The 13,232-nt window shown below is 46.3% G+C and overlaps 1 protein-coding gene across 1 annotated transcript; it reads left to right on the top strand.

Annotated features, from left to right (window-relative positions):
- The first annotated feature begins 10,007 nt into the window (after positions 1-10,007).
- LOC136164110 (A-kinase anchor protein 5) lies at positions 10,008-10,763 on the top strand. Its single transcript, XM_065928916.1, has one exon. The coding sequence runs from the start codon at positions 10,008-10,010 to the stop codon at positions 10,761-10,763; it is 756 nt and encodes a 251-aa protein (XP_065784988.1).
- Positions 10,764-13,232: the final 2,469 nt, after the last annotated feature.

Consider the following 13,232-nt stretch of genomic DNA (forward strand, 5'->3'; position numbering starts at 1 on the left):
AGATCATGGCATCTGGTACCATCACTTCATGGCAAATAGATAGGGAAACAATGGAAACAGTGACAGACTTTATTTTTCTGGGCTCCAAAATCACTATAGACAGAGACTGAAGCCATGAAATTAAAAGAGGTTTGCTCCTTGGAAGAAAAGCTATGACCAGCCTAGACAGCATATTAAAAAGCAGAGACGTTACTTTGCCGACAAAGATCTGTATAGTCAAAGCCATGGTTTTTCCAGTAGTAATGTATGGATGTACGAGTTGGACCATAAAGAAGGCTGAGCACCAAAGAATTGAATTGTGGTGTTGGAGAAGACTCTTGAGAGTCCCTTGGACAGCAAGGAGATCAAACCATTCAATCCTAAAGGAAATCAACTCTGAATATTCATTGGAAAGACTGATGCTGAAGCTCCAATACTCTGGCCACCTGATGTGAAGAGCCTACTCATTAGAAAAGACCCTGATGCTGGGAAAGATTGAAGGCAGGAGGAGAAGGGGATGACAGAGGACGAGATGGTTGGATGGCATCATCAGCTCAGTGGACATGAGTTTGAGTAAGCTCCAGGAGATGATGTAGGACAGGGAAGCCTGGCATGCTGCAGTCCATAAGGTTGCAAAGAGTCAGACATGACTGAGTGACTGAACTGAACTGAACTAAGTTCTGAGGGAAGTCAGGACTTCTAAGCAAGAGTTGCTGGGTGAGGGAGGGTTTAGACTCTAGAAAGAGCTGATTGAAAATGAGAAGAGAGAGCCTCTGAGCTGGTGGGCTAAAGCAGAAGGAACATCTCTGTTGGTTGTTCTCTTTCAGCTTCAGCCCCAGACCCCATCCTCAACCCTCCACCAAAGGTGCTAGAAGGCCGGGAACTGTGTTTCCCACACCACCCACACACACACCCATGGTGCTGTGGGAGGAGGCCAGACAGGTCCATATGCTTTCTCCTCGGGGCAGGGTTTGGTCTTTCATGTGCTCAATATCCCTGCCAGTCACCCCTTTGGCAGTTGTACCCATCAGCAGCAGTTCCCTGATCCCCATAGGACCATGATGCTCCATTGTGTCTACAAAGCTAATCCTTTGTAATCCTTTCAACTAATGCATTGTATCCCCTAAATGGCATTTTTCTCTCCTTCAAAAGCAATCATTAGAGTAGCTTCTCTTTTCCTGATTCAATTCCAGCTGAGATACACTGTGAGTGCAGAGTTCTGAGGTGGGAACACATGTATTGGAGAAAGAGAGCCTGATAGGGCTGGAGGAAGGGGAAATGGTGCAGTAGTGGGAAAACTGAAGAGTTGATTCACGCACACCCCAAGAATGGCCTTGTGAAACACCATAAGTCTGGATTTTATTCTGAAAGCTCTGAGAAGACACTGGGGAGTTAAGATGGGGGAGAGAATTAAATAGGAAAGGGGGAAAATGGGCAAGACTGAATTGAAGAAACAGAACTAATGGAGTATAAATAAGTAAGTACCTAGAGGGGTGGGATGGAGAGGGGGGTTGGGAGGAGGCTCGAGAGGAAGGGGATATATGTTCACATATAGCCGATTCATATGGATGGTCTTACAGCAGAAAGTAACACTACATTGTAAAGCAAGTATATTCCAATTAATGAATTAAAATTTAAATTTTAAAAAGAGAGACTTGATTATGATCCAAGCCTCTAGGCATGGCCAAAGGGTCTGGAGAGAAATAATTTGGGCACTTATTAGGTCACAGCTGCTGGAGCAAGGATGGTTTTCCAAGGGTATTACAAAGTAAAGAGCTCCGTTAAATTTTTTTAAAAAGTAAATAAATAAATAAGTTCAATAATGAGGCTATGAATAACATGTTCTAGAAAAGACAAGAAAATGGCTAAAAGGTAATATAGTAACTATTTGTCAACATCTGAAGGGTTCTTTTTAATTTCTTGCATTTGCCAGATGTTTTCCATCAATAATATTCCAAAGACAGAGGAAGACCAGCCTCAAACTATAGAAGTGTTTAGGTTAATGACATGGGGAGAAAAAAAAAATCCCTGATTGCGGAAAGAGTTTGAATACCCATTTTTCTTAAGACTCTATACAAACAAGATGGACAACTAGTGATTTTCAGTGGGATGAAATCTAATTTGAAGACAGTACTGCGTGTCCCTAGCAGTTGGATCTACACAATTATGGATAATTTGGTCTCATGTTTAAATTCACTCCTGGAAATTTTGGCCTTAATTCTAATACGGTATGTTTGTTTACCTTCCATGTGTTCAGAAAGGCTGGTTTCTCCATCTTCCATAAAAGATAGTCTTCGTGTTAGAGAAACAAAGTCTAGAAATTACCTTATATATTGTCATATATTATATCACTACATTAACACTGATAAGAAATCACGAGTCACTGCATCTTGAACATGTGATAGGGCTGTTGCAGGAACCCAGGTAATGGGGCAAGAGGACCCACAGGCAGGCAGAGATCAAGGAAACAGCACAGCCGCAGTCCGTCATGACCAGCCGGCTCACCCACTGACGCAGGCACTCCGCTGAAGTTGCTGAGGTCAAGATTTTAGCTAATCACGATGATGTCACAGGAACAGATATGAAACACGGCATCCAGCACTCACCCAGGCTTCACCTGTCAGCTCTGGGCCCAGAGGGAGATTGGTCCATTCAAACCAGGTCCCACTTGGACTAGAGGTCTCTCACCTGGAGTTGGGCGGGGTGGGGCATGGAGCGTGTTTTTGCCCTGAAGATGGAAGCCTGGAAGACAGACCTAAAACTACATCCTGAATCCTGAGGCCAAATGGAGTGGGAGTCCCAGCTCGGGGAGAGAGAATGAGATACAGGCAGGGCAACAAGTCACAGGGGAGGTGGGCTGCAGCGATGCCGCTGGTGCTGCCGCCCCTCGCTGACGTCACCGAGACCTGACCCAGAAACCTGGCTCTAGGTCTCTGCTTGGGGTATGCTGGGCAAAGTACTTCACATTTCTGAGTCTCCGTATCGTCTTTTTGTAAATGGGAATACTGTAGGTCTTCATTATCCAGGAGTAATTGGTACAGGGGAAAAAAGTTCGAATCTAAACAGGAACTGAAGTTTCACAGCAAATAATTTAGCAACAAGTTTAATTGCAACCCGATCTTTAAAAATGAAGCTAAAAGTGATGCCTAAGAATTATTTTGTTTTATAGTTAATAAAATACAGGTTATAATTACTGCTGTGTGCTCATTTCTAGAACAACAAATAAGTCAGATTTGATTGCAGGGTTGTGGCATATTTTTCCTGATGGCATGCTGGAGGGCTCGATCATCCTCTCTAAGCATCTCTGCTAATATTTTGATAGGCAAAGAATTTCCTCCCCATGATGTGGCGTCCTATTGTCAGTATATTCAAGAACAGATAGGGAAAGAATAAATTAATTGTTGTCTTAAACTATAACTTTTTACAGCTGCTTTGGAAATTCTATTGATCATTTTCATTTCTGGCAATATGGTAGGCTAGCTATCCCCCAAAACCTTCCCCTTCTGCAAAACATTTACAGATTCTGCACAAATTTAAAAAAGCTCCCTTTTAAGTGTAGAGTTGACTCAGGAGAATAAAGGCAGACCCCAGCGTAAGAAATGGAAGAAGGCTACAAATATGACATGTAGCAGCCTTTGGTTGGGCAAAGGGGAACTGAAGCAGAGACCCCTGTTAGAAATGTTAGCCCTCAAAGAGTCACCCTCAGTGAAAGGAGGGCTTGGAAAAAACCCACTCAGGACAAAGTGGCTATTTAGTGTCCGCTCCAGTTTGGGTAGTGGGCATATGGGAGATTTTCACAGATATGCTTTGCTGTGTATCTCCTAAGATCTTTTCAAACACATGCGCACATGCACATCTACATGAGTTCCTAGCAAATTGTTCTGTAATTTGCTTTTTTCCTCTTCATCTTAGAGCTCTTCCATTGTGTACTATATGCATCTATCTGATTTTCTAAAAGCTGCAAATAGCACATAGTATGGATATAATTTAATTTGAAGTTATAAAATCATAGCACATTTCTAATTTTCCTTTACTTTTCCATTGAACTTAGCATGTTCTGATGTACTCAATACTTATCCATTATATTTATTTTGTTTCCTCCCATAGTCAAGGAAACGTCAAGTGTGTAAGGATTTGTGTTATGTCCATTCACTGATGGACTCCATGTGTATTTAGAACAGAGCCTGTCACATAGTAGATTCTCAAGTAAACACTTGATGAATGATTTGAATTAATCAATGAGTTACACTTCAACCAATTCCCCAATGACTTATATAATTTCACAACTCTAAAGAATACTGCAAACATCATCACATGTGCTTCTATTACACAAAACCACAGTCAGATCCTCTACATCTAATCTGCACTAGATTAGAAACTGTATGGAAAACTACCTTGGTGGATGAGAGAACCAATGATTTCACTCATGATTATTTATAGTAGATATGTAATAAACAACTCTCTTAGAAATATCAACAACCTCAGATATGCAGATGATACCACTCTAATGGCAGAAAGTGAAGAGGAACAAAAGAGCCTCTTGATGAGGGTCAAAGAGGAGAGTCAAAGAGCCGGCTTAAAACTCAACATTCAAAAAATTATGGCATCCAGTCCTATCACTTCATGGTATAGAAAAGAGGAAAAAGTGGAAGCAGTAACAGACTTTATTTTCTTGGACTCCAAAATCACTTCTGATGGTGACTGCAGCCATAAAATTAAAAGACACTTACACCTTGGAAGGAAAACTGTAACAAACATAGACAGCATATTAAAAAACAGAGAAATCACTTTACTGACAAAGTGATTAGCTTTTCATATAGTCAAAGCTATGGTTTTTCCAGTAGTCATGTACAGATGTGAGAGTTGGACCATAAAGAAGTCTGAGCACTGAAAGAACTGATGCTTTCAAATTTGGGGACTGGAGAAGATTCTTGAGAGTCCCTCAGACTACAAAATGATCGAACCAGTCCATCCTAAAGGAAATCAACCCTGAATATTCATTGGAAGGACTGATGCTGAAGTTGAAGCTCCAATACTTTGGCCACCTGATGCGAAGAGCCTACTCATTGGAAAAGACCCTGATGCTGGGAAAGATTGAAGGCAAAAGAAAAAGACAGTGACAGAGGATGAGACGGTTAGATAGCATCACCAACTCAATGGACATGAATTTGAGCAAATTCCGGGAAATATCGAAGGACAGGAGAGCCTGGAGTGCTGCAGAACATGGGTCGCAAGCAGTCGGACACAAGTTAGCAACTGAACAACAACTCGATGTGTAAAATAGGTAACTGATGAAGACCTACTGTATAGAACAGAAAACTCTACTCAATACTTTGCAATGGCCTACATGGGAAAAGAACCTAAAAGAGGGTGGATGTAAGTATAACTGATTCACCTCGCTATACAGCAGAAACTTAACAACAGTGTAAATCAACTGCCCTCCAATAAAAAAATTTTTTTTAAAAAAAGCAATGCTTATTTTCTGTGAGAAATGTTCTCAGACAATGAAATGTGGAATGTGATAGAGGATCAGGGAATGACCACCACATCACAGCAACATAGGATGTGAAGAAGAAACTTGGTGAGGAAAATACAGGAAGCAAGGAACCAGCATAAGCCGACTGTATAGAGGAGTCACCTTGCCTCCTGCCTCCTGGTGCATTTTCCTACTATATCAGGACTTTTCCCTAATTTCATGCTCTACAACATTCCCCTGAAGGATATTCTATCCATCGGCATCCCTTGAACAAGCAAGAAATGACCAGATAATCCATTTTAAAGAATGTGCTCTCTTTTTTCTAAATATTCTTCTACCTCAGGTGCTTCAGAGAAGAACAGTAACAAAACCCCACTGCTCTAAAAGAGGTGCAACTCCATATAAAAGCAGGATTTGCACTGGACCTCTCCAAACCCTACTTCCCATCCTTCAACTGAAGGGGCATAGCATCTTCTGGTTCCTCTCCCAGGAGCTGTGGTTCTGAGCTTCCTAACTGACTGCCCCGCCTGTTCACTGTTAGGGCTTCCTCCTTCCACTCCTCGACTTTCAGGGCTGCCAGTCTCCACAGGGTCAGCCAGGCAGTAAAGAGTGACTTTCAGGACTTCCCTGCTGGTCCAGTGGTTAAGAATCTGTCTGCCAATGCAGGGACACTGGTTGGATCCCTCATCCTGGAAGATTCCACCTGCCAAGGGGTAACTAAGCCTGTATGCCACAACTACTGAAGCCCGCAAATCCTAGAGCCTGTGCTTCGCAACAAGAGAAGCCGCTGCGATGAGAAGTCCATGCACCACAACGAGAGAGTAGCCCCCGCTTTCCACAAATGGAGAAAGTCTACGGGCAGCAGTGAGGACCTAGCACAGTAAAAAAAAAAAAAAAAAAAGAATAAATTAAATTAAATTTAAAAAACAGTATTAAGAGAAAAAAAGGGTGCCTTTTTTCTGGCCTCTTTGACTGTGGCCCCTGCCATCCCTGTTCCTCTCTGCTCCCTCCATTCCAGACACACACACACCCTGATGGTCCTGAGCCTGCCCTAATCTCTGTGTACCTCTTTTGTACTTGGGCTTGGGTGCGCTCTGCTTTTGTCTGCATGTAGCGAAGCCCTAACATTTGCAGGGCTGGGATTTGAGAACACATGGAACTTCGGACTATATACTTGCAATATTGTAAAGTAATAAATTATGCTAAGAAGCTGCTACAATGTGCTTCATTCTTTTGCCTGATCAAATATACCATCATAAAAACCATAGAAAAATTTGTGTACATGTGTTACTTTTGGCAAAATATCAAAGACAATTGAATTTAATCACTAATGCTTTGTGTTTGGGCTGTGTTTGTGTTTGTGTTGATGGGTCAGGATGTAGAGATACACATATTTTAGCTTTACTTAAATAATTTAAATTTACAATGGTCATTAATTAAATTTGATTTTCTGTTAATTTTGTAGGTAATTTTGAAGTTTTTTTTCAAAAAAGTTAAGTTTTAAGCGTGTGAAAAAATACTTTGACCTTTGGCCGCACCATGCAGCAAGCGGGATCTTAGTTCCCCAACCAGGGATCGAACCTGTGACCCTACAGTGGAAGTGTGGAGTCCCAGCCATGGGACTGCCAGGGAAGTCCTCATGGGACTTGACTTTAAACCAGGACTCAGATTGTGTCACTGAACTGGCTTGTTTGTACATGAGCACCTACTCCAGGGCAGTCTCCTTGACAACCTGTGGCTTAAAGCCAAAATTTATTTGTAATTTGTTGTGTTTCAAAGGTAACACATATTTAACTTGTCAAATGAAAATTATATTGAATAACTACTCCTGCCATCTATTTATATGCCTGCACGCTAAGTCACATCAGTCATGTCCGATTCTTTGCGGCCCCATGGACATCCACTAGATTCCTCTGCCCATGGAATTTTCCAGGCAAGAATACTGGAATGGGGTGCCATGCCCTCCTCCAGGGGATCTTCTCGACCCAGGGATTGAACCCGTGTCTTTTATGTTTCCTGCATTGACAGACAGGTTCTTTACCAGTAGTTCCACCTGGGAAGCTCCATCCTGTTTGTGTGCATGGTGGAAAGCCACCATGCTCTGGGGAAGAAGATGCTTCCTGTTCCTGGGCTGACAGGCTCAGCCATGGGTCCGTCTGTGGATCTCACTCTTGCTGTGGGATCGCATGTGGTTTCTGTGCACCAGCTGCTCTGAATCCTGACCCTGTGACCCAAAGTCCTGCAGTTCTGAGAGTCTTCTTTTTGTCCACTTTTGAGTGAATCCCTTCTTTGTAGAATCTGAACACTAACCAGGGACACTAAAAAGCCTGGAAAAGAATGGGGAAGACCCACAGATTATTCTTCTCCTTTTATGTGAGACACAGGAGGTCTTGGAAATGTTAAGTTTGAGGCTTCTTATTGGTAGAGACATCAGCCTCAGAAGTATTTCTTTGCTTCATCTCTTAAAGGATCAATGAAGACACTGAACAAAAGATGGGAAAGGTTAAACGTCACAATTTTACTCATGTTTATGATTCAGTTAAGACTTCTGAGTCAGACTTGCATGGATTGAACAGAAAATAAAGACGACAGTAATATATTTCAGATCCTCATAATCCTATTCTAAATATGTCCCTAAAACAAATAAATTCAGAACTGATATAAGCTATTTCATGAGGCCATAAGTCCTTAAGGAAGTAAACCAGAGGCACTGTAAACTTCTCCCAGGGAAATTGAGATAAACAACAGAGAACCAGTCATGTGCTTGGGTCATGGCCAAGCCAAACAGAGTAACCAGGGCTTCCTCCAGCAGAAGGAATTCAGACCTCCCTCCCCTCCTGAGTCTCACTCCTCACCTCTCCTGAGTCTTCTCTACTGATACCATGGTCTGCTGTGGTTGTGGAAGTTGTGGAGATGGCTGTGGTGGTGTCTGTGGTGGGGGCCGTGATGGTGGCTGTGGAAGTTGTGGAGATGGCTGTGGTGGTGTCTGTGGTGGGGGCCGTGATGGTGGCTATGGTGGTTGTGGTGGGGGCTGTGGTGGGGCTGTGGTGGGGGCTGTGGTGGGGGCTGTGGTGGGGGCCGTGATGGTGGCTGTGGTGGTTGTGGTGGGGGCTGTGGTGGGGGCTGTGGTGGGGGCTGTGGTGGTTGTGGTGGGGGCTGTGATGGTGGCTGTGGTGGTTGTGGTGGGGGCTGTGGTGGGGGCTGTGGTGGGGGCCATGATGGTGGCTGTGGTGGTTGTGGTGGGGGCTGTGGTGGTGGCTGTGGTGGGGGCTGTGATGGTGGCCGTGGTGGTGGCTGTGGTGGGGCTGTGGTGGGGGCTGTGGTGGTGGCTGTGGTGGGGGCTGTGATGGTGTCTGTGGTGGGGGCTGTGATGGTGGCTGCGGTGGTTGCAGTGGTGTCTGTGGTGGGGGCTGTGGTGGTGTCTGTGGTAGGGGCTGTGATGGTGGCTGCGGTGGTTGTGGTGGTGTCTGTGGTGGGGGCTGTGGTGGGAGCTGTGGTGGTGGCTGTGGTGGGGGCTGTGGTGGGGGCTGTGGTGGGGGCCATGGTGGGGGCTGTGATGGTGTCTGTGTTGGTGTCTGTGGTGGGGGCTGTGATGGTGGCTGCGGTGGTTGCAGTGGTGTCTGTGGTGGGGGCTGTGGTGGGGGCTGTGGTGGCGGCTGTGGTGGGGGCTGTGATGGTGACTGTGGTGGGGGCTGTGGAGATGGCTGTGGTGGGGGCTGTGATGGTGACTGTGGTGGGGGCTGTGGAGATGGCTGTGATGGTGTCTGTGGTGGTGTCTGTGGTGGGGGCTGTGGTGGGGGCCGTGGTGGGGGCTGTGGTGGGGGCTGTGGTGGTGTCTGTGGTGGGGGCTGTGATGGTGGCCGTGGTGGGGGCTGTGGTGGGGGCCGTGGTGGGAGCTGTGGTGGGGGCTGTGATGGTGGCCGTGGTGGTGGCTGTGGTGCGGGCCGTGGTGGGGGCTGTGGTGGTGGCTGTGGTGGGGCTGTGGTGGGGGCTGTGGTGGGGGCTGTGATGGTGGCCATGGTGGTGGCTGTGGTGGGGGCCGTGGTGGGGGCTGTGGTGGGGGCTGTGATGGTGGCCGTGGTGGGGGCTGTGGTGGGGGCCGTGGTGGGGGCTGTGGTGGGGGCTGTGGTGGTGGCTGTGGTGGGGGCTGTGATGGTGGCCGTGGTGGTGGCTGTGGTGGGGCTGTGGTGGGGGCTGTGGTGGTGGCTGTGGTGGGGGCTGTGATGGTGGCTGTGGTGGGGGCTGTGGTGGGGGCCATGGTGGGGGCTGTGATGGTGTCTGTGGTGGGGGCTGTGGTGGAGGCTGTGATGGTGGCTGCGGTGGTTGCAGTGGTTTCTGTGGTGGTGTCTGTGGTGGGGGCTGTGATGGTGGCTGCGGTGGTTGCAGTGGTGTCTGTGGTGGGGGCTGTGGTGGTGTCTGTGGTGGGGGCTGTGGTGGGGGCCGTGGTGGGGGCTGTGGTGGGGGCTGTGGTGGTGTCTGTGGTGGGGGCTGTGGTGGGGGCTGTGATGGTGGCCGTGGTGGTGGCTGTGGTGGGGCTGTGGTGGGGGCTGTGATGGTGGCTGCGGTGGTTGCAGTGGTGTCTGTGGTGGGGGCTGTGGTGGGGGCTGTGGTGGCGGCTGTGGTGGGGGCTGTGATGGTGACTGTGGTGGGGGCTGTGGAGATGGCTGTGGTGGGGGCTGTGATGGTGACTGTGGTGGGGGCTGTGGAGATGGCTGTGATGGGGGCTGTGGTGGGGGCTGTGATGGTGGCTGCAGTGGTTGCAGTGGTGTCTGTGGTGGGGGCTGTGGTGGTGTCTGTGGTGGGGGCTGTGATGGTGGCTGTGGTAGGGGCCGTGGTGGGGGCTGTGGTGGGGGCTGTGGTGGGGGCTGTGGTGGGGGCTGTGATGGTGGCTGTGGTGGGGGCTGTGATGGTGGCTGTGGTGGGGGCTGTGGTGGGGGCTGTGGTGGTGGCTGTGATGGTGGCTGTGGTGGGGGCTGTGGAGATGGCTGTGATGGGGGCTGTGGTGGGGGCTGTGATGGTGGCTGCAGTGGTTGCAGTGGTGTCTGTGGTGGGGGCTGTGGTGGTGTCTGTGGTGGGGGCTGTGATGGTGGCTGTGGTAGGGGCCGTGGTGGGGGCTGTGGTGGGGGCTGTGGTGGGGGCTGTGGTGGGGGCTGTGGTGGGGGCTGTGATGGTGGCTGTGGTGGGGGCTGTGATGGTGGCTGTGGTGGGGGCTGTGGTGGGGGCTGTGGTGGTGGCTGTGATGGTGGCTGTGGTGGGGGCTGTGGAGATGGCTGTGGTGGTGTCTGTGGTGGGGGCTACGGTGTGGTAAGGGCTGTTGTCAGTAGCAAGGCTGCCACTAGGCAGCGTCCTCTTGGCAGGTACTTAGATTTTCAGACATCCTAAACTTTCATCTCATCTGGTTCATCTAAACATCAAGTTTATACTTTAATAGAAAGACAACTGATTGGAGGTCAGAAACCCCAAATTTATGTCCGTGCTCTGCCTGAGCAACCTAACCATGAGTAAGTCACCTCAGCTTCCCTGTATCTGACTGTCTTACCTACTCATCTATACAGCAAAAAGATTGCGCTAAGAATCTCCATGAACCTTTACAGCTTTAGGAGTACACATATCTACTGAGCTCTCAAAATTAAATCCACAGTTTCTCTACCTCACAGACTTATGTATATTCTTTGGTTATAGCGGGCATTAAATTTGTTTATGTATATATAAACAGCTCTCAATCCAATATGATCCCTTAATCAAAATTCTCTAGGCAAGCTTGGTACTGAGGGTGCAAAAGTTCCTATTAATGAGCTCAGTGGAAAGAAATAATACTCTCAAAGATATTTCATTCTTTTGAAACATTTACTTTTCTGTTTCTGGGATTTCTCCACTTGTATTCCTACTTTACAGGCTTCCCCAGTGGCTCAACAGTAAAAAATCCACCTGCAATGCAGGAGACACAGGAGATGTAGGTTTGATCCCTGGTTTACAAAGATCCCCAGGAGGCAGAAATGGCAACCATTCTAGTATTCTCACCTGGGAAATCCCATGGGACAGAGGAGCCTGGAGGGTTACAGTCCATAGGGGTCACAAAAGAGTCAGACATGACTAAGCACAGCTTCCTACTTATATTTGTTATATATTGTACATTTCTTACAGTTTCTAATGTTCCCTAATCTTCCTGAATATAATTTATGAATAAAACTCTAGGAAAACATGGTATCTCACTGTTTTGTTTTGATGTAACATTTTGGAGAGGTGAGAGTGACATTGTTGATGTTTGACAGCATGTAGCAAAGGTTAGGACGGTTATAAGGCCAAAGACAAGGGATACACTGGATTTACTGGGGGTAATGCTAGCTACACTAACACTGACACATTATATGATGACAACGCAATAGACATTTATTGCTTGCTGATGTTAACTATCTTGAACAGTTCTAGATGGACTGAAAGGGAAGGGCATGGGGTCTCTAGCTGGTAGAGATTTAGGTTGCTGAAAGCTGATATTTTCAGCATATGACTTCCAAGGTAGCTTACTTGTCTGCAAACTATGGATGGAAAAGAAGAAAATAGATAAGGTCCGTCACTTTGTAAGTGTCTTAGATTGAAAGTGACTTCTCCTTGGTTAGAAGAAGTCACATGGCCCAAACTAAATGAATGGGAAACTGGGAACTATAGTTCCCAGACACTTCTCAACCACTGTCTTATGAAAGGTAAAAGCATAGCCATATCTGTGTATAAAGCCCAAGTCTTATGAAAAATAAAAGTTAGCCATATCTGTGTATAAAGCCCAAGTTCTAATAAAACTGGGTTGACTGGAGTGTGTTTTGAAGAGGATGCCTGACAGAACATGGGTGGGTGTTTAATACCCATTCAATACTTTCCTCCTGGGATAGTTATCCAGAGTACTGTGAGGTGCACTCGGAGCATGGTTGGAGCTGCTTAAGATCACATAACCTTTCATGCGGGTGGGCAGAAGATGGTAAAAGCTAGAGAATTTTAGGAAACGTGGTCCCCGATGTTTGACTATGATCCTTACTGCTCCTAGGTCCACAGTGTGCATGGGACTAGGAGGGGAACTTCAGGTTGGGGGAAAGAACAGAACAAAGTGCTTTTGCATTACCTCCTATTTTCACCAATGCCACAAACATGACTTGACCATGACTCCATGCTCTCTCATATGTTAACTCTCTTCTGTCTTGAAGAAACACATTTTCCTAATATTCTTAAGACTGTTCCCATTTGGAATGTTACATGTCAGCCTAGACATGTAAGTATATCTAGACACTCTAGCCATCCAAGCCATGGAAGAAACAGAAACATGATGGAAATCATGTTTAATGATACATAGTAATGGTAATACTCCATACTCTAGAGAAAGTTTCCTTTCATATCATTTAAATGGAATCACTATAGTGAATTATCTTGCTCAATGTCTGTATCAATGTCATTCTAGTATACGTTTCTGTACAGTAGAGATTGTGATGATTAAACACTACCTTTTCCAGAATACTCTACCATTAAGGTCTGGATGTTGCAGTGATTAGATCAGTCCTTGTGCTACATTGAAACAGAGGAAGATCCTATTGTCCTTGCCTCTTCTTCCATGTAGTTACCTTGCTTTTTGTCTGCAGAAAAACTTTAATCAAAGAATAAGTTTAATCAGAGAAGTAAGAAAATGCAGAAACAAAGGAAAACAGTCAAAGGAGACCAAATGATAGCTTGGTCATTAAGGAAAGACGAGGACCTTTAGTTCCTCTTCAAGAGCTATAGGTAATATTCTGAGTCA

The sequence above is a fragment of the Muntiacus reevesi genome, chromosome 3, assembly GCF_963930625.1.
Source record: "Muntiacus reevesi chromosome 3, mMunRee1.1, whole genome shotgun sequence".
NCBI lineage: Eukaryota > Metazoa > Chordata > Mammalia > Artiodactyla > Cervidae > Muntiacus > Muntiacus reevesi.